Source organism: Eriocheir sinensis, chromosome 70 (genome assembly GCF_024679095.1).
Source record: "Eriocheir sinensis breed Jianghai 21 chromosome 70, ASM2467909v1, whole genome shotgun sequence".
In the NCBI taxonomy this organism is placed as follows: domain Eukaryota; kingdom Metazoa; phylum Arthropoda; class Malacostraca; order Decapoda; family Varunidae; genus Eriocheir; species Eriocheir sinensis.
Genome location: NC_066578.1, coordinates 6,046,218 through 6,070,874, shown reverse-complemented (window position 1 = coordinate 6,070,874; position 24,657 = coordinate 6,046,218). Strand labels below are relative to the sequence as shown.

General features: G+C 42.1%; 1 protein-coding gene across 1 annotated transcript in view; it reads right to left on the bottom strand.

Annotated features, from left to right (window-relative positions):
- The window catches only part of LOC126988780 (hemicentin-1-like), a 59,073-nt gene that overhangs the window by 3,143 nt on the left and 31,273 nt on the right, over nucleotides 1-24,657 (bottom strand). The window contains exons 2-4 of the mRNA XM_050847180.1: nucleotides 20,877-21,037; nucleotides 16,028-16,238; nucleotides 14,103-14,399 (exon numbers count right to left, since the gene is read on the bottom strand). Coding sequence (XP_050703137.1) covers nucleotides 14,103-14,399; nucleotides 16,028-16,238; nucleotides 20,877-21,037 — 669 coding nt within the window. The remainder of the gene's footprint in view (nucleotides 1-14,102; nucleotides 14,400-16,027; nucleotides 16,239-20,876; nucleotides 21,038-24,657) is intronic.

Sequence of the window (24,657 nt, the reverse complement as noted above, 5' to 3'; positions counted from 1 at the left end):
TTGTGGGCATTTCCAGTGGTAGTTTTATGACCCTGGTGGTAGTTTGACCCTTCTTCTGTACCCTGAACCTAAAAAAACACTCATTAGAACGTGACTGATTCCCCCTTTGACCTTTAGAAACAGCTGATGTGAGACGCGAAAGTGTCTTGTAATACTTTGTCTCTGGTTTGCGCGGCCTTCGTTTCCCCCTCCCCCTGCACTCTCAGCTCCAGTGTTTTTTGCGTATCGTGTTTCATGTTTCATTTGGTGAGAGTCGGGAGTCCAAAACAGCTACACGTTTTTTTTACTATATTCTTTTTTTCTGGTTTTGTTTTGCAGATTTTTTTTCTTTTTGCAGGTTTTTTTTTTAGTGTTGCGATTCTTTTGTTGTTGTTGTTATTGTTGTTAGTATTGTTTGCTCCTCCTGATACGCCACTGAAAACCGAAGCTGTCTATTTTTTATACTTTTTTTAATGTTTCGCTTTTTTTGGGTTATCGTTTTGACGCTTTTCCATTTTTGTTTTTGTTTTTGTTCATTTTTCTTCATTTTTGTGGAAGTTTTCAATTGCATGTTACTTTCTTTCGGTTCTTATACGCTAATTTCCAGTTGTTTCGTTATTTTTCTATCGCCTTTTCTGTTTCTATGTCACTTTTCCATTTCTCTTCTCTTCATTTTTTGCGTAACTTTTCGGTTGCTTTATTTTTTACTTTCATCTTAGCCCAAATACATTCAGTTCATATATATACGCTAATTTCCAGTTGTTTGGTAATTTTTCTATCGCCCTTACGCTTTGTATGTCACTTTTCCATTTCTCTTCTCTTCATTTTTTGCGTAACTTTTCGGTTGCTTTATTTTTTATTTTCATCTTAGCCCAAATACATTCAGTTCATATATATACGCTAATTTCCAGTTGTTTCGTTATTTTTCTATCGCCTTTTCTGTTTCTATATCACTTTTCCATTCTCTTCATTTTTTGCGTAACTTTTCGGTTCCTTTTTTTTATTTTCATCTTAGCCCAAATACATTCAGTTCATATATATACGCTTATTTCCAGTTGTTTGGTAATTTTTCTATCGCCCTTTCTGTTTCTATATCACTTTTCCACTTCTCTTCATTTTTTGCGTAACTTTTCGGTTGCTTTTTTATATTTTCATTTTAGCCCAAATACATTCAGTTCATATATATACGCTTATTTCCAGTTGCTTGGTAATTTTCTATCGCCTTTTCTGTTTCTATGTCACTTTTCCAGTTATTTTCTCTTCATTTATTTGCGTAACTTTTCGGTTGCTTTTTTTTTTTTCATTTTAGCCCAAATACATTCAAACTATAATTAATGAAGTCTAACTCGCTTCCAACTTTTTATTTATTTTTGCTTCGTTTTTCGTTACCAGTTTTCGTTTACCGTCGTTTAATTTGTCTTTAACTTTAATTCAATATACATTAAAACTGTTTAACTAATGTAGTCTTTCTCTCTTTTCCAGTGGAGGTGAGAGCACGCGCCTTCTTTTGTAGACATCAACGACTTAATGACGCTCCCCCCCCCCCCCCCTCCTCACTACCGACCTTCCCTCGTGTTGGCTGCGCGGTGAGGTAGGAGGTAAGGAGAGGTAAGGGAAAGAGAGGAGAGGGAGGGTATATTATGGGGTGATTGCCTCGTTTCTAGCCTGAAGGAGAAGAGAGAGGAGGGACAGAAGGGAAGAGGACGGAGGGAGGAGGGAGAGGAGGAAAGAGGAGGGAGGGAGGAGGGAGAGAAGGGAAGAGGAGGGAGAGGAGAGTGCAAAGCATAGTCTGTGAAAAAAAGACGAGGAAAGGTGGGCGTGAAGAATGCAGAAATGGAGATGGAAGAGGGACATAGAGAGAAGGGGGAGAAAGGGAAGATGGGAGAAGGGAAAGAGAGAGAGGATGGAGCAAAGTAAGGTTGAAGTGTGAAAACCTCATTGGTGGCCGTAAAGACGAGGAAAGGCATGCGTTAAGAATTCAGGAAGGGAGATGGAAGAGGAACATTGGGAGAGAAAGGAAGAGAAGGAGAAGAGAGAGGGAGGGAGAGAGGGAGAGAGAGGAAAGAGCAAAGTAAGTTGAAAGTGTGAAAACCTCAGTGGTACCCTTAAAGACGAGGAAAGGCATGCGTTAAGAATTCAGGAAGGGAGATGGAAGAGGAACACTGGGAGAGAAGGGAAGATAAGGAGAAGAGAGAGGGAGGGAGAGAGGGAGAGAGAGGATGGAGCAAAGTAAGGTTGAAGTGTGAAAACCTCATTGGTGGCCGTAAAGACGAGGAAAAGCATGCGTAGAGAGAGGAGGAGGAGAGAAAGAAAGAGTAAAAAAAAATCTCTAGAAGGTGAGAGAACCGCATTTTTCGCCACTAGGAAGAGAAAGAGAGTAAAGAGGGAAGAGCTATTGAATCTAAAATGCGAGTAGAAGTCTTTTTTTTTCAAGCTGGAAGGAGAGAAAGAAAGGAAGAGAAGAAAAGAAAAAAATAATCCGTAGAAACCAAGATGTGAGAGAGAGAGAGAGAGAGAGAGAGAGAGAGAGAGAGAGAGAGAGAGAGAGAGAGAGAGAGAGAGAGAGAGAGAGAGAGAGAGAGAGAGAGAGAGAGAGAGAGAGAGAGAGAGAGAGAGAGAGAGAGAGAGAGAGAGAGAGAGAGAGAGAGAGAGAGAGAGAGAGAGAGAGAGAGAGAGATGTGTATAAACTTCGTTGCTCGTCTACTAAAGAAAGAAGGAAAGAAGAAGAAGAAGAAGAAGAAAAAGGAGAAGACGAAGAAGAAGAAGAAGGAGAAGACGAAGAAGAAGAAGAAGAAGAAGAAGAAGAAGAAGAAGAAGAAGAAGGAAAGAAGGGCAAGGGAGCTAAGATGTTTGCAAGGTGTGTATAAAGAAACGGTAAAAAGAGAGAGAAAGGAAAGTCTCTGATTGCCAACAGCGGGAGGGATGGAAGGAAAGGAAGCGTGGGAGCCCTCGTTCTGGTTAGGGCAGGAGGAGGAGGAGGAGGAGGAGGAAGACGAGAACGAAGAAAAGGAAAAAGAAGGAGAAAGGAGAAAAATAGAAGGAAAAGAAAAAAGGAAAAGAAAAATGAAATATAAATGAAAAAGAATAACAAGAAAAAAACACGAAAGAAAACGAAGCCAAAGAAAAAGACAAGGAAAAAGAAAAGAAAAAAAAAGAGAAAAAAGTGAAATACTAAAGAAAAAAGAAAAGAAAAGGAAAAAGAAGAAGAAGAACGCGTGAAGGTCGAAAGCAAGTCAAGGAAGGAACCAAGGGAGGGAGGGAGGGAGAGGGACGGTACACCAGGCTGGGATGAGGGTCGGGTCGGGTCGGGAAGGGAGGGTCGGGAGGGTCGGGTCGGGTCGGGAGGGTCGGGAGGGGAGGGTCGGGTCGGGAGGGTCGGGAGGGTCGGGTCGGGTCGGGAAGGGAGGGTCGGGACGGTCGGGCCGGGCGGGGTGTGTTCCTCTGGTTACAAGCGCCGAGGAAGCGTAATCTCCTTAAGCTGTAATTCGGCAAGGAGTTAGCAACATCGCGCCGGGATTTATGTGTCGACTTCCACGTGAGTTCATTACTCAGGGGAATGCTTAGGGGGACGCGTTGCTGGGCCCTTCACGCAGCCCCACGGACCTATTCCTGCTTCTGGGTGACTGGCGAAAGGATTTTAAAAGGTTGGTATTCTCAAACGCCTTCGGTTCTCTGGTTAACAAAATTTCCAAAGGGCGAAAAGGAGTGAAAAGGAGACCAATCGCTTTCTCATGAGTCTTGTTTTACGTTCACGGCACAGAAGGTTCGCCAAATTAGTTCGGTAATCTCAGACACTTCCACCTCACATAAACTATCTCCAAAGGCCGAAAAGGAGATCAATCGGGTTCTAAAGAGTGTTTGTTTAGGTTCATGATGCAGAGGAATGGTCGACCTATCACAAGGGACATAAAACTACCCAGGGAAATGCCCACAACAACTACGAAAACCTTGTCAAATGTGTGTGTTTTTTGAGCGATATTCTTAGATTTTTCCTTCTTTCACTTTAAACAATTTCCAAAGGGCGAAGAGAAGACCAATCGCTTTGTCATGAGTCTTCTTTTACGTTCATGGTATAGAAGCTTTGCCAAATTAGTTCGGTAATCTCAGACACTTCCGCCTCTCACATAAACTATCTCCAAAGGCCGAAAATTAACTAATCGATTTCTCATGAGTGTTTTTATACGTTCATAGCACAGAAGCTTTGTCAAACTACCACCAGGGTCATAAAACTACTCCGTGGAAATGCTCTTCTAAACACCTCCGAAAGCCTCGTCAAATGTGTGAGCGCTTGGCCGACAAAATGTTTTAGAATATGGCGTTAAGTTTGTACCCTTGTTTACCTTCGAGTTTCGGCTTGAGCGGTATTGGCATGCGTGGCGTGAGGGAAGGAGACGTCTAGAGTTGCTTCGCTTAAGAGCCTGGTATTCTTCTAGGTATTGCTGGGTCTTATACATTCACTCTTCATAACGTGTGGCAGATTAGTGTTATTAAAGAAACCGTGGAGGCAGTGCGGTACAGCGAGCGTGTCTTGAGGGGCGGTTGTGTATATTCTTAAAAATGATTTCTCTGTCGCTCCTAAATTTTTACGAACTCAAAATTCATCACATTTTTATTAATATACCGACCCTGCGTGGGGATAAACACATTTCCAGCACGCATACCCTCACTCACACGCACACACACACATACACACACACCATGCGACTTCCTTTTCACGGTGGACCAGGAATATTGAGATGCCACACATACACAGCTCTCCCTCCCCTGCCACCCTTTCAAGACGTTCGGAGAGGTTCGTCACCACAGTAATAGCTTGTCTTTGTGAGCCATGCGAAGGCTGTCACGGAGTCTGCGGAAAGTTGGAACAGGGAGTCAGACCCGTGTATGTTTGCCTTCCGGGGTCGGTTCTTTGCAAGGGTTCACACGAGGAATGCCACTAGATATGCTACCCTCAGTTGAAAGGCAAATACTCAGGTTATTAGAGCGGAGTTGAGTTAGTTTTATTTCTACCATATTTTTTTTCGAGCAGAGGAGACAGTGCGAGGGCGTAAAAAAACAAAAACAATAATGAAAAGAAAAAAACCCCGCTACTTACTGCTCCTAAATAGAGTAGAGTGGCCAAAAAGAGTTCAAGTCGTAGGAAGGAGGAAATACAGATGAGGGAAAATCGTTCCAGAGTTTACCAGCGTGAGGGATGAAAGAGTGAAGATGCTGGTTAACTCTTGCATAAGGGGTTTGGACAGTATCACTTTTGGTCTGCTAATACTCTGGAAACATTACTTAATATACGCGTAATTGAACGTTTTGAGTAATTGTCGAATATTAAAGAAATTATAGTTGCCAGTGGGGTGTTGGTGTTAGAGGGATATGTTTGTTAAGTAAGGAATATCAGGGAAACACAAAGGCATAATGGAGAGGTAAAGAAATATTAGACGGAGAAGCTAAAATCCGAAATCAAATATCGAAACAGACCTCTCATATGGCCAACCCGTTTTGCAGAAGAAGCGAATCAAGTGCTTTTTTGTCTGTGATCTTCCTTTTTATTCCCCTTGAAATTTATCCTTTACCGTAAAAAAAGTACATAAGAACATCAGAACATTAGGAGTCTGCAAGAGGCCGGTAGGGAAGGCACAGGTAAAGGAATGGAAGGAACGCAAAGGAAACAGGAACATCAGGGCATAAGGAGTCTGCAAGAGGCCGGTAGGGAAGGCACAGCTAAAGGAATGAAAGGAACGTAAAGGAAACAAGAACAACAGAACATAAGGAGTCTGCGAGAGGCCGGTACGGGAAACACAGGTAAAGGAATGAAAGGAACGCAAAGGAAACAGGAACATCAGGGCATAAGGAGTCTGCAAGAGGCCGGTAGGGAAGGCACAGCTAAAGGAATGAAAGGAACGCAAAGGAAACAGAAACATCAGGGCATAAGGAGTCTGCAAGAGGCCGGTAGGGAAGGCACAGCTAAGGGAATGGAAGGAAAGTAAAGGAAACAAGAACAACAGAACATAAGGAGTCTGCAAGAGGCTGGAGAGGAAGGAAAAACACATCTAAAGGAATGAAAGGAAGAGGATCAAGGCCTTCAGGAAGCGCCCCACACTTTCCTGGAGCGGGTCAGAGCGTGTGACGTAGCGGGGGAGCGCGTGAGGCTGCTTATTATTGTAGGCACGTAATTAATTAACGAGAGGAGGAGCAGCGCATGGCGGCCGGCAAGCGAATGTCGGCCGGGTGTGAAGTGTGGCGCGGCGGTGCGGAGCGGGGCGGCGGCGGTGCTTCGGTCGTGTGACATACTGACGGGGAGGTGAACTTTAGGGTCATATTCCTGCGTCTCTTATTAGCATTGTTCTTATTATTATCGTTATTATTATTATCATTATTATTAGTAGTAGTTGTAGTAGTTGTAGTAGCAAGAGTAGTATATCTATTTTCGTCTTATTTTCCACTCAAATTTCTACTATTATCATCTTCATTGTTTTATAGTTATCATTATTATTATTGGTGGTAGTAGTGGTAGTATTAGCATCATTATAACCTTTACATTATCCTTTTAAATTGCCGATAGTCGTAAAAGAATGCAGGTAAGTAATACATTTTAAATAAGAAACAAACGGATGTCAATGTCGCGCGTAAATCTCGTAATAAATTTTCTACGAGTAATTTAATCTCTCATTTTTCAACGAGCTCTTCTTTGTCCACGCATCAGCCTTTACTAAACACTTACTAACATTACATTGCTAAGTACATGTTGATATATATTCGCCCCTACACAAAGAAAATCAAAATCCCTTCCTTCCTTTGCCATCACCTCTACCACCGCTGCGCTGCAAAAATAAACTAACACTGTTCGTATATACTATTTACTAACATTACATAGCGCAGTACATGTTAATATATATTCGTCCCCATACAAACGAAAATCTAAAGTCCTTCCTTCCCATCCCATCACCACCACCACCGCTGCGTTGAAAAGAAGAAACAACTAACATTGCTCACATTTACTATTTACCAGCATTATATTAGACAAAGGTACATGTTAATATATATTCGCCCCCACACAAAGAAAATTTAAAGCCCTTCCTCCCCTTTCCACCACCGCTGCGCCCAAAAGAATACACAACTAACACTGCTTGCTTATTTATTCTGCGGACGAGCCTACTTGCATGCGTTGTAGGGGGCCCGGCGCTGCTGCAGAACGCCCCCCTCCTGCCCCCCGCCCTCCCACGATCCTTCAGGCCCGGGGGGAGGGCGGCACAGAGGGTGAAACGGCCGGGGGAGAGGGTCATCATAATATTTCAAAGGGGGTTTAGCGAGCAACGAGCAGCACAGATCTCATTAAATCTGCCTCAGTATATCACAACCTCTCCCAACTTTTCCCCCGCTCAGCTAATTACACTCGGGTTTTTCTGCGGTATTACGATCTCCCTCTTTCTCTGTTTCTCTTCCTTTTTCTATGTGTGTCTCTGTTTCTGTTTGTCTGTCTGTCTTTCTGTATTTGATTCTCTCTTTCTCTCTCTCTCTCTCTCTCTCTCTCTCTCTCTCTTCTCTCTTCTCTTCTTTCTCTTCTTTTCTCTTCTTTTCCTTTTCCTTCTTTTCTTTCTTTCTCCTCTTCTCTCTCCCTCTCTCTCTCTCTCTCCTCTCTCTCTCTCTCTCTCTCTCTCTCTCTCTCTCTCTCTCTCTCTCTCTCTCTCTCTCTCTCTCTCTCTCTCTCTCTCTCTCTCTCTCTCTCTCTCTCTCGGAAGGCCATTATGAAATTAAACTTTTTGTGTGTGTGCATAGCAAGCGACTAACAGTCTAAACGTATATGTTAAAGCCTCGAATTTTTAGCTTTTGCCTTGAGAGTTGAATTTCTCGATATTTTCCAATTTTTTTTTCAGGAGGAAGGAAGGAGCTCAGAGGCGAAATACAAGAGGAATCCGAAAATCCCGCTATGTCTGTTATTTATATCTGTCTGTCTGTCTATTTATATATGTCTATTTATGTATGTCTATTTATGTATGTCAAAGTATTTATGTCTATTTATGTATGTCTATGTATTTATGTATATTTATGTATCTATGTATGTCTGTTTATGCATGTCTATTAATGTATATCCGTCTATCTGCCCCTTACATTTGCTGTCTGCTTCTTATACGTATATGAACGATACACTGTTTAAATCATCTTGTGAGAGCGGATATCATGATAGCAAGGACTCACCAATCATTTAGGAGTACTTATATATACATTTCGTGAACCTTATTAGTGAATTACGATAGGCAGCTGTTTTACTTTCTCACGAATCTGATCACCGTAGTCTTTATTAGGATAGCATTGGATAGTGTTACGAGAGATAGTATTAGGATTAGGATTATATTTGGAAAGTCTCATGTGTGCTAGTTATTGAAGAAGTGTAATGTAACAAATTAGGATTCTACGTTTAACACCTTTTAACACCTTTTAATACGGTCTATCCTTACTCTACATTAAAAGTACTTCCTGTTTGCTGGCAAGATGAACTCTACCGCTCGTAATCAATTTTCAAAACCTGATAATGTAAATAATAATAAATAGTGTATTTAAACAGAATAAACAGTAGTAACTATGATAATGTAAAAAGTTTAATAAGGTCCATAATGTTTAATACAGATAAATTTATAGGAACGATGAATTTTCGAACCAGTAAACCGCGTGAACCAGAAAACAACGCGTGATTTGAATGCATTGGGAGAGACAGGCGTCGTTAATAAGAGAGCGCGCGAGGAAATTGTCCGGAAAAATACCACAAATGCAACGTTCCGGGAGACGAATCGTTTTAAGGCATCCAAGGAAAACGTATTGCCGGCTCACGGAAACGAATGGGTAGCTAATCAAAAATGAGGCAAAGATACAGCGATGGGAAGGAGAAAGGGAAGGAAGGGAAGGAGGGAAAGGGGAAAGAAAACGAAGATAAAAGGAATGAACGAAGAGACGAAGGGAAAGAAGGAAAACTACGGTAATAAATAATGGAGAAGATACAACGAAGGGAAGAGAAAGGGAGCAAAGAAAACGATGACAATAAATGGGCAATCAAGAATGAGGAGAAGAGAAACGAAAGGAGGAGAAGAAAGGGAACGAAGAGAAGGAGGAAGAGGAAGAAGGGAAGAAAAGGACACAACAAAAATTAATGACGGAGAGGAGGAGGAGGAGGAGGAGGAGGAGGAGGAGAAGGAGGAGGAGAAGGAGAAAGGAAACAGAGATGGAAGAAGAAGAAGAGGAGGAGGAGGAAGAGCAAACGACGATGTAAATAAACTTAGTGAATGAAGATAAACAGAGGAAGAGGAAGAGGAGGAGGAGGAGGACGATGAGAGGTTAGGTTGATGACGATAAATGTCCGGAGAAAATGAATAAAAGGGAGAAAATAGGAGAAAAGAACGTACGCATATATCTTAGAACGGAGACGTGAGTGAATACGGATGAGAAAAGAGAAAAAGAAAGTTAAATAAAAAAAAAGGAATGTGAAGGCGGAGCATGCGAATGAGGACGAGGAGGAAGAAGAAGAAGAAGAAGAAGAAGAAGAAGAAGAAGAAGAAGAAGAAGAAGAAGAAGAAGAAGAAGAAGATGATGATGAAATAAGAAGATAAAGAAAGGAAGAAAAGTAAGAAGCTTCAGAAGGAGGAGGAGGAGGAGGAGGAGGACCAAAAATTGAGAAAGAAAAGAATAGTAGTAGTAGAAGAAAAAGAAGAAGAAGAAGAAGAAGACGTAGAAGATGAAAAGGTATAAATAAATAAATAAAAAGAAATAAGAAAAAAAACAGGAAGAGGAGGAAGAAGAAGAGAAATAGGAGAACAATAGTAACAGTAAAAGGAAGAAACACAAATAAAATAACAACAAGAAAAATAAAAATACAAAAAAACAGAAGAAGAACAAGAAAAACAAAACCCGTATACGAGAGAACAAAAGAACAAAGGATAGAAACAGGAGGAGGAGGAGGCGCAGGTGGAGGAGGAGGAGGAGAAAGACCAAGGAGGAGGAGGAGGAGGAGGAGGAGAAACTAATATCAACCTCTCTCTCTCTCTCTCTCTCTCTCTCTCTCTCTCTCTCTCTCTCTAACTCCATTTCTCTCCCAGCCGTGAGCCGCTAACTCTTCTATCATAGTTTCCCTCATTAAGACGTCGGCGATGACAGTTTTCCATTGACAGCCTTTACCGACGGGCCAAGAATACAGCCAAAGGGAAGTTAGGCGAGAGAGACAGACAGAGACAGACTGACAGGCGGATTGGTGACAGGGGAAAGTTGTTGATTAAAGTAAGGGTGGTAGTAGTAGTAGTAGTGGTGGTGGTGGTAGTGGTGGTAGTAGTAGTAGTAGTAGTAAGAGGAGAAATATAAATAGAAAAGGAAGAAGAAGAAGAAGAAGAAGAAGAAGAAAAAGAACAAACACAAAATCAAGAACATAAACAAAAACAAGAAAAAGAAGAAAGAAAAAAAGAAGAGGAAGAACGAGAAATAGGGAAAAAAATAAAGAAAAAACAACAAGAAAACGAAAAAGATAAAAGACTTGAGAAAAGAGAAAAATAAGAAACAACAGAAGAAACAAAACAAAAAGAAAAGGAAAAAGAGATAGAGAGACAGAATTAAAAACAGACAGAGAAACAGACAGACATATATACCAACAGACAAACAGACAAAACAAGACAGACAGACAGACAGACACATATCAATCACTCCCTTCCCTCCGCACAATAACGAGCTCCTTCATCAATGTCCGAACACAACACATGGACGCATAAACTCGGACTATTTAATTATTTCTTTTATGTATCACCTCGTGGCGGCGACCCATAGATCCCGCCCCGCGCTGGTCCCGCCCGCCGGCACCAAACGTCGCCCGCTGCCCGCTCGTATTGTGTCAGGGTTTAGTGTTCGATGCGAGAGGTATTTATCAGGCAAGGTGTCGCGGGTGAGTAATGCGTGATGTATTTATTATATATTTTCGTTCTGTTTTTTCTTTCGTCGGAGCAGGAGCGGCATTTGGAATTTTTTTTTATATCTTTATTATCAATTTGGAATTCAGTAAAAGGTTAATTTGGGGTTTGTAAGCTGTCAATTCGTAACTCTTTCAAGTGGAGGGTATCAGGACACCTCTCCTCCCGAAATTGACCTCTCTTTTTGGACACTCCTTTGACCTCTATTCAGGAGCAGTAAGTAGCGGGCTTTTTTTTATATTTTTCTTTACGCCCTTGAACTGTTTCCTTAGCTGTAAAAAAAATGATAATAATTGTTAATAGCCAATTTGGGACTTTATAAACTGTAAAATTAAGACTTACTAAACTGTCATATTGGTACTTTATAAACTCTGAATCTGACTATTAATTTATAAAGCCCTCGAGTAAAGCTTTAAGTATTCCCTGATGGGCAGATTATAAGGTCCAAAAGTTAATATTTTTTTAGACACGCCTATAGCGCCGGTAGGCTCTCTTGAGGGCCCTGGATGGTAGTCGGCCCCAGCCCGTCACGGCGCAGGCAAGTGTTTATAGTGGCGCCATCTTCTCTTATTCCTACTCTTCCTCCTCCTCCTCTTGTAGCTTAATTTTCCTCACTATACACTGCGTTCTTGTTTCTCCTCTTCCTCTAATAGCCTCACTTTCCCGCTATGCATTCCCATATATTCACGGAGACGTTAAATTTCAGACTCCTTTTCCCTTACTATACATCGCGTTCTAATTCACGGAGCGTCTTCATCCCAGCTTCCTTTTCCCTCACTATAGATTGCGTTCTTATTCCTTCTCTTCCTCCTATAGCTTCCTTTTCTATTTCTCTACATTGCTTTCAAATTCCCTGAGGCGTTTCATGGCTCCCTCCTTTCCCTTCACAATACCCAGAGTTCCTAATCTTTCTCTTCCTATAGCTTCATTTTCCCTTACTATATATCCCGTTCTCATATCTCCTCTTATAACTTCCTCCCTCGCCACACATTCACATACATTCACGGAGATGCTAAATTCCAGCTTCTTTCCCCCTCCCCATCACTCCCGCTCCAGGCTATTCCTCGCGGCAGATGTTCCCGTTCATCCTAGCCGCCCACCCTCGCCTGCTCATTAGTGCGACGTACGAGCAAAGCGTCTTAGTTCCGCGGCCAACTTTGTGCGCGGGTTTCCGAGGAGCCGCGTCCGACTGGCGGGCCCTCGATAAAGCGGAGTTGCCGAGCTAGCCGGGCCGGGAGAGTAGTGCTTGTTCCTATTGTTGTTGTTTGTGAAATGTGGTTTTGATGCCATTTTTATATGTATTAGAGTATCTAGGGTGTGGTAACTACACTAATTGCGTTCAAACAGGTTGCCGTGCTGGACGAAACTGTTTGTAGATGATGAGAAACTTATGAAGCTAAGAAATGGTAGCTGAGTGTTGAAAAGCAATACAGTGAAAGGGATCTGAGTGTTGAAATGCAATGAAATGAAAAGGAACTGAGTGTTGAAAAAAATACAAGAGTCTGGATAAACTGCATAACGTGTAAAGTAGAATTAAATGTCAAGAAATGTCACGTTTTATATAGAAGAGAGATAGTGAGGAAAAAGCCCAGATGGGAGTATAATTCACCTTGAGAGAATCTTAAAAAACAAGAGATGAGATAGCCATAGGAGTGACAGCAGAAAGCAACGAGAAAGGCCTGGGAGTGACGGCAGAAAACAGCCTTCCCTCAGAGCAGCATACATAAGAGATAACTGGAAAATGTTTAAGGTGTCTGACAGATATTAAAGTGGCAATCAACTACAGGGGTGAGGAGGTGCTGAGAATGTTGATGCAGTCTATGATAAGATTAAAACTAGATGAAGCAGCCGAGGTGTAGTCAACTTACATATCTGAAAAAAACCCACATGCATGAACTAGAAAGAGATGCAAAGAGGGACAAGGAATATTATACAGAGCTTAGGAGGACTGCAGTACAATGGGAGACTACGCAAAATGAACCTCCTTATTTTGTACGAAGACAGGACAGAGGTGCAGAGAGTGACAAGGGATATTATACAGAGCTTAGGAGGACTGCAGTACAAGGGGAGACTACGCAAAATGAACCTCCTTATTTTGTACGGAAACAGGGAAGACGTGCTGGTAAGGGACAGTGGGAGAGGATGGGACGCTGAACATAGAGGCAGAAATACAAGATGCAGAGATGATGTAAAGAAGTTCGGCTCCTCCAATAACCGTAGATGCCTGGGGGAGTCTAGATGCAGGGATAATTAATGGTTAGAATATTCATGACTTCAGGGGACAGGTGGACGAAAGCAGAAATTAAGACAGGGCAACACGGTCATAGCTTAAATCTTGTATACTTCAACTGGGCACACACACACACACACACACACACACACACACACACATACGTACCCCCCCAGACACCCACACACACACAACTCCCCCTCCCAAACGCACACGCCAACAAGGGATGAAAGCCCGGCCGTCGTCTAAGGTAGGGAACATTTTTCCTTAAAACCTCGACACTGACAGAATTACGAGTTTTGCCGTGCGGGCCGCGGCTGTCTTGTGAAGTTTCTTTTTCATCCGCAGCTGAGGCCACAAGTTTTCACGGCGGAGAATGATTCGACGACGGAAATAAAAGGAAATATGACAGCAAGGGGGAGCTGAAAACCTTGAAATGATTGAATAAATGTCCCGAGGTAAATGGCTGGGACTCAGGATTAGACCGAACCAGCGTGGAAGAGGTGGATGTTCCTTTTGACCCCGAGGCTGTGAGGAGGTAAAGATTAAGAGTTGCGTGCGGCCAATGATGAACGCAGAAATTAATTTGAGAAAACACACACGCACACACAATCCCCCTAAACCCCCAAATACATAAACCCACCCCAACCTCACACACATATACAGCCTCCCCCCCACATACACATACATACACAACCCTTCCCTACACACAGATGGAGAATCCTCACCCACCACAGACATATATGACCTCTCCACCCACACACAAACACAAGCCCCCCTCCCCCCCCCACACCCAGTCCCCTCCATATACACATCCTCCCCACACCACATTACACATACACAGCTCCCTATCCCATCCCCACACATACAGAACTCTCCCACCCACCCCCACATAAACACAACCCCTCCTTCCTCACACAACACACATACACACACACGCGCACATAGAGTATCCTCACCTCGCAACACATGTACCGTTACGTTGATGGGTATGGTGCAAGTTGAGGTGCAGCTGTAGTTCCCCGAGTCCGACGCAGTGGCGGATTGCCGAGCCAACGTCAGGCGCGACACGGAGAGGCTGCCGTTGTTCTTCGCGAGGTCATAGCGGAGCGAGTCTGGCATGTGCACCTTCTGGCCCCCTCTGGTCCAGGCGAGGAGGGCAGGGGGCGGGCATCCCTCCACCTGGCACACCACCTCCAGCCGGCTGCCGCTCTTCACGAACACCTCCCTCCCCGGCATCACGCTGGCCACGGCCTCTGTCAGGACAAAGGTCGGTGTTTTTAGTCGCTTCCGCTTCTCACACCGATTATTTCCAGGGGCCGAAAAGGAGATGAATCGGGGTTTTATAAGTGTTTGTTTTACGTTCATGGTTCACCATAAGAGTCAAAACTACCACCAGGGTCATTAAACTACCCCTGGAAATGCCCAAAACAGAAAAGGGTCAAACTACCACCAGGGTCATTAAACTACCCCTGGAAATGCCCAAAACGCCTACGTAAGCCGAAAAGAAGATAAATCGGTTTTTCATGGGTGTTTTTTCACGTTCATGGTATAGAAAAGGGTCAAACTAACACCAGGGTCATTAAACTACCCCAGGAAATGCCCAAAACGCCTACGAAAGCCGAAAAGAAGATAAATCGGATTTTCATGGGCGTTTTTTCACGTTCATGGTAAAGTTAAAGGGTCAAACTACCACCAGGGTCATTAAACTACCCCTGGAAATGCCCCAAAACACCTAAGAAAGCCTTGTCAATTTTGTGTGTTTGGGCGGTGAAGTGTTTAAGAGTACGACCCGAGGGCGCTGCAGTTAGTTAGCGGCCTTCCAAGCGGAGCCGTTCGTCTTGGCCCGGTGAGACGCGCGCCTAAGCAATTCACTTAAGCCACGCGGAGTGTTGGGCCGCGGGGGCTCGTTTGGGGCGATGCAAGCAGGTAATGAAGACGTGGAGCTGAAAATAGCCTGGATGGGTGAGTGTCTTGTACCCACACCCGACCCTGTTATTGTGTTCACAGTGAATGGAGTGGAGAGCGAAGTCTTTGGTGGAGGGGGCAAGTAGTCACGCGAAGGGGGTCATACCAAAAACGTTATAAAACACACATACAAAAATGCTCCACAATTATACAACAAGAGACTTAAGAAAAAAAAAAATAGAGTAGTTGGGTCTTGATGCTCCCCCCTTGAATATTTTAAAGTCGTAGAAACTAGAAACACCAAAAGAACAAGACTTTTAAGGAACTTTTAGAAGGGCTTGGATAGGAAAGGGCAGCTGAGTGGAGGCTTGCTCGGGAGGGGCGGAAGGACTGTTGGGGGTGGAGGGAGCGGGTGCGTGAAGCGACGAGCCCCCAGGTGTATGCTTCCAGCTAGTTTGTTAGTTAGTTATATATAAGGGATGGAAGATTGATGATGCTGGGTAACTCTTGCATAATGGAGTTGAAAAGCCACTTGAGAAGAGGTGGAGGCATGCTGAAGAAGAAGAAGAAGAAGAAGAAGATGAAGATGAAGATGAAAAAGAAGAAGAAAAAGAAGAAAAAGAAAAGGAAAAAGAAGACGAAGACGAAAACGAAGAAAAGAAAAAAGAAGAAAAAGTAAAAGAAGAAGAAGAAGAAGAAGAAGAAGAAGAAAGAAAGAAAGGAAGGAAGGAGGAGAGGAAGAAGAAAAAGAAGGAGGAGAAGAAACAAAAGAAAAAAGAAGAAGAAAACGAAGAAAAAAACAGTGAAAAAAAGAAGACAAAATAAGCAAAAAAGACAAAGATAAAAAAAGAAATAGAATAACAATAAACAAGAACACGAAAAAGAGAAGAAAAAAAAAATAACGAAATCAAAATGAAAAAAAAAAATACATATAAACCACTCATTAAAAACAGCAAACGAAACCAGGAACACTAACCTTGGACGGTGAGATTAACTGTGAGAGTGATGGGCGGCGTTGTGGACACCTGGCAGAGGTAAGACCCGGCATCGCTCATCCGCACGTAGTGAATCTTGAGGAGCCACTGATCGCCTTTCGAGGGATTGACCGCCACGAACCTTGAGTCTGACGTGTAGGTGATGGAGCCCGTGGTGAGGAGGCGGATGTCTGCTCCTCTAACCCACGACACCTGAGGAAGAGAGAGAAGGAAAGCTGAAGGAATGAGCATGGAGGAGAAGGAACTGGAGGAGAGAAGAAACTGTACAGGTAGAAGTGTTTCGTGATGTATTTTCCGGTTGAGGGAAGGAGAAAGGGAGGGAGCAAGTAGCGGTGAGGTGGATAGTTGTAGTAGTAGTAGTAGTAGTAGTAGTAGTAGTAGTAGTAGTAGTAGTAATGATAGTTGTAGAAGTTGTAACCTCCTCCTCCTTCTATCTCTATTTCTTCTTCTCTTCCTCTTCCTCCTCCTCATCCTCATCCTTTTCCCCCTTCTCCTCCTCCTTCTATCTCTATTTCTTCTGCTCTTCCTCCTCCTCCTCCTCCTCCTCCGTTTCCCCCACCACCACCACCACCACCATCGCCATCAGCGGCGCCAGCAGTAATATATGCAATAGTAAAAATATTCATTGTATTAGCATACGTAAAAATTCCAACATGTTCATAAAGTTTGGTCCAATTAATGGAAATATTTTCTTCTTCCCAAATTCCTCCATGCAATAATAATAATAACAGTTATAATAATAATAATAAATAATGATGATATAGTATTCGTCTTACTACTAAAATTACTGTTATTGATATTATTAGCATTATAACTACTACTACTACTACTACTACTACTACTACTACTACTACTGCTACTACCACCACTACAACTACTACTACTACTACTACTACCACCACCACACTGCACCAGATTAGGAACAGGAACCCAAGAGTAGCGGAGAAAGGCTCAGGTGTTTCCGTCAAGCCAATTAGAGGGAGCGAGGTGCGCGGCGGCCAGGTGGAAGAGTAACGTCAGGGCGCCAGCTAGTCCCAGGGCGGCAAAGTTCCTCTCAGATATTAATGAACACGTTAGCGGATTGCGTTTGACGAGGGCTGGGCGGGAGGACGTTCGTGTGTGTGAGTGATGGGGAGAGAGGGTGACAAGAGGGGTCGGAGGGTAGTTTGTGAGTGTGTGTGTGTGTTTGTGCGATTGTGAGTGAGAGTGAGAGAGATGAGATAGGTAGAGAGAGGGGTCAGGCAGGAGTGTGGGTGTGTGAGTGTGTGTTTGAGAGAGAGGGAGAGGGAGATAGAGATAAGAGACGCAAGGGAGTGTGGGTGAGAGTGTGTCTTTGAGAGAGTGGGAGAGGGAGATAGATAAGGACAGAGATAGAGGCCTGGATGGTGAGTGTGTGTGTGTGTGAGAGAGAGATAGAGAAATAGATAGTTAGAGAGACAGTTCCATTAGTATTCACCTTCACAAAAGAGAAATTAATGTACATTGGGAAGGCGATAGAGATAAAAAGGTAGATATAAATTGAGAGTAGGGGAATAGAAAGACTTATTAAGAGAAAGTTTTATTCAACAGTCTCATTTCCAACACGAGAGAGACGTAGAAAGGTCGAGAGATAAAAAGAAAAGAGAGAGAGAGAAAGAGATCTTTATCCAATGCTCGCTTTCGTAGTACCGGGGGAAGCTATAGATAACTCAAGAGATAGAAATAAAGAAAGAGAGAGAGGGGGAACTTTATCCAATCCCACTTTCTCAGTACCTGACACCATTACTCAGGTAGTTAAGCCCAGTTACGGGTGTCAGGTCTTGCGTAAGTCTGGGTAACACGACTCGTCACCAGGATGTTTCAATTTAACTTTTCCGTCGCCTTCTCAGAAACTTGTGCGGGCCCTTCAGACTACTGTTGGCTTCTCCTGGACGACAAGCGACTAGACACGTTCAAGTTCAGATATTGACTATTTTGTGCTGTCTATAAGTGAGTGATTCGTTCAAGTTCAGATATTGACTAGATTTTGTGTTATCTGTAAGTAAGTAAATAGTTCGATCAAGTTCAGATATATATTGACTAGATTTTGTGCTCTGTAAGTAGGTAGTTCATTTGGTCAAGTTCAGATATTGATTCGATTTTGTGCTCTCTGTAAGTGAGTAATTAAGTCAGTAATTCGTTCAAGTTCAGATATTGATTCGATTTTGTGCTGTCTCTCTGTGTGTGTCTGTATGTTCTTTCGTTCTTCTTTTCTTGTTCTTTCTTCCGACCTTAACAAATGTACTAATGTTCTTTTTCCATTTCTACGCTTCCCTTCAAGAACAAAAGCTACAGGAATACACTTCCCTTCCTCTTTATTCCAATCTTTTCAAATGTACTAATGTTCTTTCGTCATTCTTCTTTTCTTGTTCTTTCTTCCGACCTTTACAAATGTACTAATGTTCTTTTTCCATCTTTACGTTTCCCTTCAAGAACAAAAGCTACAGGAATATACTTCTCTTGTTCTTTAATCCGTCCTTTTCATATGTATTTCTTTAATCACCCCTTTTCAAATGTACTAATGCTCCTTCCATCCAGACGTTATCCTTTACGAACAAAAGCTACAGGAATACACAGCTACTCACGCGAAAGAACACAACACCGCGGCCTAGCATTTCCTACATAAATTAACCTGATTATAGTCATTTACGCGGCCAGGGTGATGCAGGGGAGGGTGACCAGGCATGCGCGGCGCTGGTGAATGATGGTGGGCCAGGGCAGGGGATAGAGAGGGTGGGTGGGTGGGTGGGAGTGTCGGGGGTTGAAAAGGATGGACTGACATGTTTAAATAATAAGTATGGGACGTGGTATTTGGACAGCAGAGCGGCAGCGTGGAATTATGTGTGTGTGTGTGTGTGTGTGTGACGGATGGGGTCATGTTATTATTATTATTATTATTATTATTATTGCTTCTACTACTACTACTACTACTACTACTACTACTACTACTTCGTTTTTAGCTCCCTTCCATTTATTAATACATTTTCTAAGAAGCAATGCACAAGTTATCCCCGTCTATTGCGGGACTCGAACTTGGAACGTATGGTCAAGGGCTGGAAAGCAGTAGCCACGACACCACCAGACCAATATCATTATCAGGTCACTCGACTTAAGAAATAAAACTCTGATCTCCTAAGCCCTTTGCATATAACACTATTTACAAAGTCTTTATTCTTCCATTCGACTTAATGAAAGATAACAGGCTCTGACATTTAACTGGCGCGCTGACGTTTGATTGACAGCGCGAATATTTAATCATTCGTTGCTGGCAGATATGAGACGCCAGCTGACTCATTATGTAAGCTGCATTAAGTAATCTGATGTGTTTGTGTCTGTCAGGCGTCTCATCTTCCTGCCTCACCCCCCGACGCCGACCCCCTGGAGGCTATATATATACACCCAGGAAGCGGAAGCGGTGTTACAGAGTATAATCAGACCACACGGAGGCTTTGGAGCAGACGAGGTGATTTGTCTCTTTAAACTTGGCTGAACCGACATCAAAGGGGCAGATTGGCGGTGGGTTTCTGCCGTGGTGAATGTTGAAGTGGTCAGGCACGGTTTAGTTTCAGTCAAATTAATCGTGTGTTGCGCCGAACCACTGAGGATGTGAGATGTTTTTCCTTCTTCTGTCATTCTTCATATTTCATTCATTCTTCTTTCATTCTTCTTCTTCTATAATACGTGTTTAGTGTCAGATCTGTATAAGTGAACCAAACTGAACGATTCTATATGTAATGTCGAATCTTTATAAATGAACCAAAATGAACGATTCTATAATTTTATGTAATGTGAAATGTTTATAAATGAACCAAAATGAACGATTCTATACGTAATGTCAAATCTTTATAAATGAACCAAAATGAGCGATTCTATACGTAATGTCAAATCTTTATAAATGAACCAATATGAACGATTCTATAATTTTATGTAATGTCAAATGTTTATAAATGAACCAAAATGAACGATTCTATACGTAATGTCAAATGTTTATAAATGAACCAAAATGAACGATTCTATATACGTGTTAAATGTCAGGTTTTTATAAATGAACCTAATTGAACGACTGAAAATGTGATGTCAGTGATAGATCTTTAATAACAATAGATCTGAAGGGAAATTGCTGTTAATAGAGACTGGTATTCTGTTCGTTTTAGTCTCTGCCTCTATACACTGCCAGGAGAATTTAAAGTTAGACCCCAGGACATAATTATGACATCAATGTTTTTTTTGGCATACTGAACGAAAATTAAAATGTCACACGACGGAAAACCAGCGAGACTCGGGTACTGGATCACGCTGAATTATGCGGAAATTCCAACAAAATATTAATGGTAGGAGAGTGACCTAACATTTGGATGACAGAAATGTGCATAAATGAATGAGTGAATGAATGAATGATGACGCGGTTACTTCAGTGAACGACTAGACGAACTACTAGATAGATAAATGAATAAATGAAAAAGTAGTATATTTCCACCTCTGTCAAATTATCTGTCTACTTATCTACCTATCTATTTATCTATTTATCGATGTAACAATCTACCTCTCTCTATCTGTCTATATATCAATAAATATATCTACCTAACTGTATAAAGTCGATGGTGTTGTCACAGGTCATTGTATTGCTTGTGTCTGACTCCCTCATTCTTTGATTGTGGAAGAACGCCAGACTACCACGAGGGTCATAAAACTACCCCTGGAAAGCCTTGTTAAATGTGTTCTTGGGCGCTGAAATGCTTAAGAATATGACCCTCAGTCTCTCTACCACGTCCATGCCTTCCCTGCCCCCGCGTTCCCTGCCTAGCGTCCTACCGTGAAGTTGTGGAGGTTCCTGACGCCGCAGTGCAGTTTGGCCGTGCCCCCCGCCACCACCTCGTACGTGCGCGTGGTGGTGTTGAGGAAGGACGGCCCGCTCAGGGTAGAGTACTGGATGGGCGGCGCCTCCCTCAGGATGTCCTCCCACCTCGTGCCCTCTGCGGGAAAGAAGGAGTGAAGGGTGAGCCGGGCGAGCCGTTGACTTTGTAATTGATGCGTAGAGATGAAGTGTATAGGAACTTGTTTTTGTAATATATAACTCATTTCAAATTACGATTCAAATACCTCGGCGAGTAGTGTCATTGAACATTTTTAAACACGTGTACATGAACCCCACTGAGATGAACGCCCTAAAGATTCATTTTTAAACTCAATCATTAACATTATCTGTGTGATTGATGCTTAGAGGTGAAATGTGTAGGAACTTTTCTTTGTATGTAATGTAATATATAATTTCCATTTCACATTACTACTCAAATACCTCGACGATTAAAGTGTCATAGAACATTTTTAAACACGTGTACATGAACCCCACTGAGATGAACGCCCTAGAGATGCATTTTTAAACTCAATCCTTAACATGGGATACGTTTAACAGAGTATGGACCTTCATTTAAAGATACGCACAGTCATTCTATCATCAGCCACGCCAGTAAAGGATTTTTAAACACGTGTACATGAACTCCACTGAGACGAACGCCCTAAAGATACATTTTTAAACTCAATCCTTAACATGGGATGCGTTTGACAGAGTATGGCCCGAACGACTAACTAATTTAAAGATACGTACATTCATGCTATCATCAGCCACGCCAGTAAAGGATTAATACCATCTGTGTAGTGTGCATCGCTCTAAACCATTCCACCCGGCGCCGAGGATAAGTTTGCCCGGGCCAGCATCTGCTCCATTGTCGCGGCGGGATTTTTCGTGTCTCATTCTCGCGCGTTGCCTCAGACTCGGCGATGGCTTTCCGATAATCCCAGAGACATCAGTTTGAGATTTTATGGTTTTAATCGCCTGGTCCAGCGAGGCACGAGACAGAGAGACAAGGAGATAAAGAGGTAAAGAGAAAACGGGATAGAGAGATAAGGGAACAGGGAAACAGAAAGAAATAGAAAGATAGATAGATAAAGATGCGGATGAACAGAAAGAGATATAGATAGATAGACAGAAAGAAAGATGGAGATATTAAAAGAGATACAGAGAAAAAGAAAGACAGAGAGATGAAGATAAATATAGATAAGGAGAAAAACAGAGAAAGATTGGAAAGAGAGAGAAAGACAGAGAGAAAAAGGGATGGTTTTAACAAAAGAGAAAATAAATCACTATCATTCAGTCAGTTTTTATCAGAATATTCCCAAAAGTTCACCAGTTTGAGATATTAACCTAAGAATAGCCTCCTATAAGTTTGGTTAGTATCTGCCAACCCGTTTTTTGAGATACGAACACACTCATTTTAATTGCGTTCTTCTATCTATCTTTTCCTTTTTCTCTTCCTATGACATATTTTTTGGCATAACGACTTTTCCTCTTTTTCTTTTTCTTCTTTTATATTTCTTCATCTACTATTTAAAGGGCGACTCATGTCCTTTACTAACAGATCAGCGCCAAAAATAATAGATACAATTTTAATCTAGTGAAAGTTAAGTCAATAAATTTAGAATGGGAAAAAAACAGCTGGTCTACAAAATGAGCTAAAAAAACTGCACCATACTTCCGTCTTTATGTAGGAAAAAAACAGCTGGTCTACAAAATGAGTTAAAAAAAATCCACTATTCTTCCGTCTATATGTAGGAAAAAAACAGCTGGTCTACAAAATGAGTTAAAAAAAATCCACTATTCTTCCGTCTATATGTAATTTTTTTTTTTTTATTATATTTATGAACGGCAGTATTCGGCGGTTTGACAGGGTAAGTTTTTCATTTATACATCCTCACTTCGCTTCTCATTATTTCTCATTCATTCATTTCATTATTTTTTATTTCTTACTTATTTACTTTAACTTATTTCTGCTTCATTTCTTACTTCTTTACTTCTTTCCTTGTTCCTTTTTTTATAATTTATTTCTTCATTCATTCTTTATTTCTTTCATTCAGCGGTTTGACACACACTCCGTTTATCATAACACATCGTAATACCTTTTCCACAGCCATCGTCCACACTCGTATACTACCTCACGTATTCATAAAAGACTCTATATTACAACCTTGAGGAGAGAGAAGGAGGATGAAGAGGAGAAAGTACGTCTCTTATGTTAGGTAGTTTATAGGTCGAGAGAGTTTTTGTGACTAAGCCAAGGGAGAGGATCAAGGCATAGGGCTGAGGAGGGGGGAACCAGACACCCGCCAGAGAAACGGGGAGATGAGAGGAGCGACAAGGAGGAGAGATTGAAAGGGATGCTGAACAGGACGAAGGGGAGATGAGGGGTGGGTGGGGGTGGAGCAGGACATGAGCCAAGGAAGAGGGAAGAAGAGAAAGGGAGGAAAGGAGAAGGAAAGAGAAGTGGGAGAGGAAGAAGGGGATACTGAATGGAAGAAGGGAGGAAACATAACACCAGCGAAGGGAAAGGAGAGAAAATAGAAGGAAGAGAGAAAGAAGGGGAAAAGGAAAGAAAAAAAGGAGAAGAGAAGAAAGGAGAGAATGGGGGAGATGGTGAACGATGAAAGAGAATGACCGCAAAGGAGAGAGAGAAGGAGAACGAGGAGAATGCTTAACGGGGGAGCAGGACATCAGCCAAGAATGAGGGAAGAGACAGGAGGAGAGAGAAAAAGGCTGATCGGTTGCTGGCAGGAGTGAGACCAAGTTCCGGGGATGAGAGAGCCGTTCAGATGGAGGGCTTCTGCTGAGGATGAGGATGAGGAGGAGGAGGAAGAAAAGAAAAGTATAGGATGAAGAAAAGGGAGAGAAAATAAGAAAAATATAAAGAAATATGAAAGAGAAGAAAAACAAAAGGATGAAAAATAAAGAAAACAAGGAGGAGAAGGAGGAGGAGGAGGAGGAAGAAAAGAAAAGTATAGGATGAAGAAAAGGGAGAGAAAATAAGAAAAATATAAAGAAATATGAAAGAGAAGAAAAACAAAAGGATGAAAAATAAAGAAAACAAGGAGGAGAAGGAGGAGGAGGAGGAGGAAGAAAAGAAAAGTATAGGATGAAGAAAAGGGAGAGAAAATAAGAAAAATATAAAGAAAGATGAAAGAGAAGAAAAACAAAAGGATGAAAATAAAGAAAACAAGGAGGAGAAGGAGGAGGAGGAGGAGGAAGAAAAAAAGAAGTATAGGATGAAGAAAAGGGAAAGAAAATAAGAAAAATATAAAGAAAAATGAAAGAAAAGAAAAAAGAAAAGGATGCAAAAGAAGAAAATAAGGAGGAGGAGGAGGAGGAGGAGGAGGAGAAGGAAAAGGAAGAGCAGGAGGAATAAAAAGACGAAAAAGGAAGAAAACTAAAATATGAGGAAAAAGAAAAGAGAAAAAAAAACAAGAAGAAAAAGAGAAAGGAAGCAGAGAAGAAAAACAATAAAAGAGAATGAGAAAAAAGGAATAATAATAAAAAGAAAGATGATGATGACAAGAAAAGGAACAAAGAGAATCCGGGAACAGAGAAAAAAAGAAGAAATGGAAATGATGATGATGCGGAGGAGGAGGAGAAGGAGAAGGAGGAAGAGAACGAAAAGAAGGAGGAGGAGGAGAAGGGGAAGGAGGAAGAGAACGAAGAGAAGGAGGAGGAGGAGAAGGGGAAGGAGGAAGAGAACGAAGAGGAGGAGGAGGAGGAGGAGGAGGA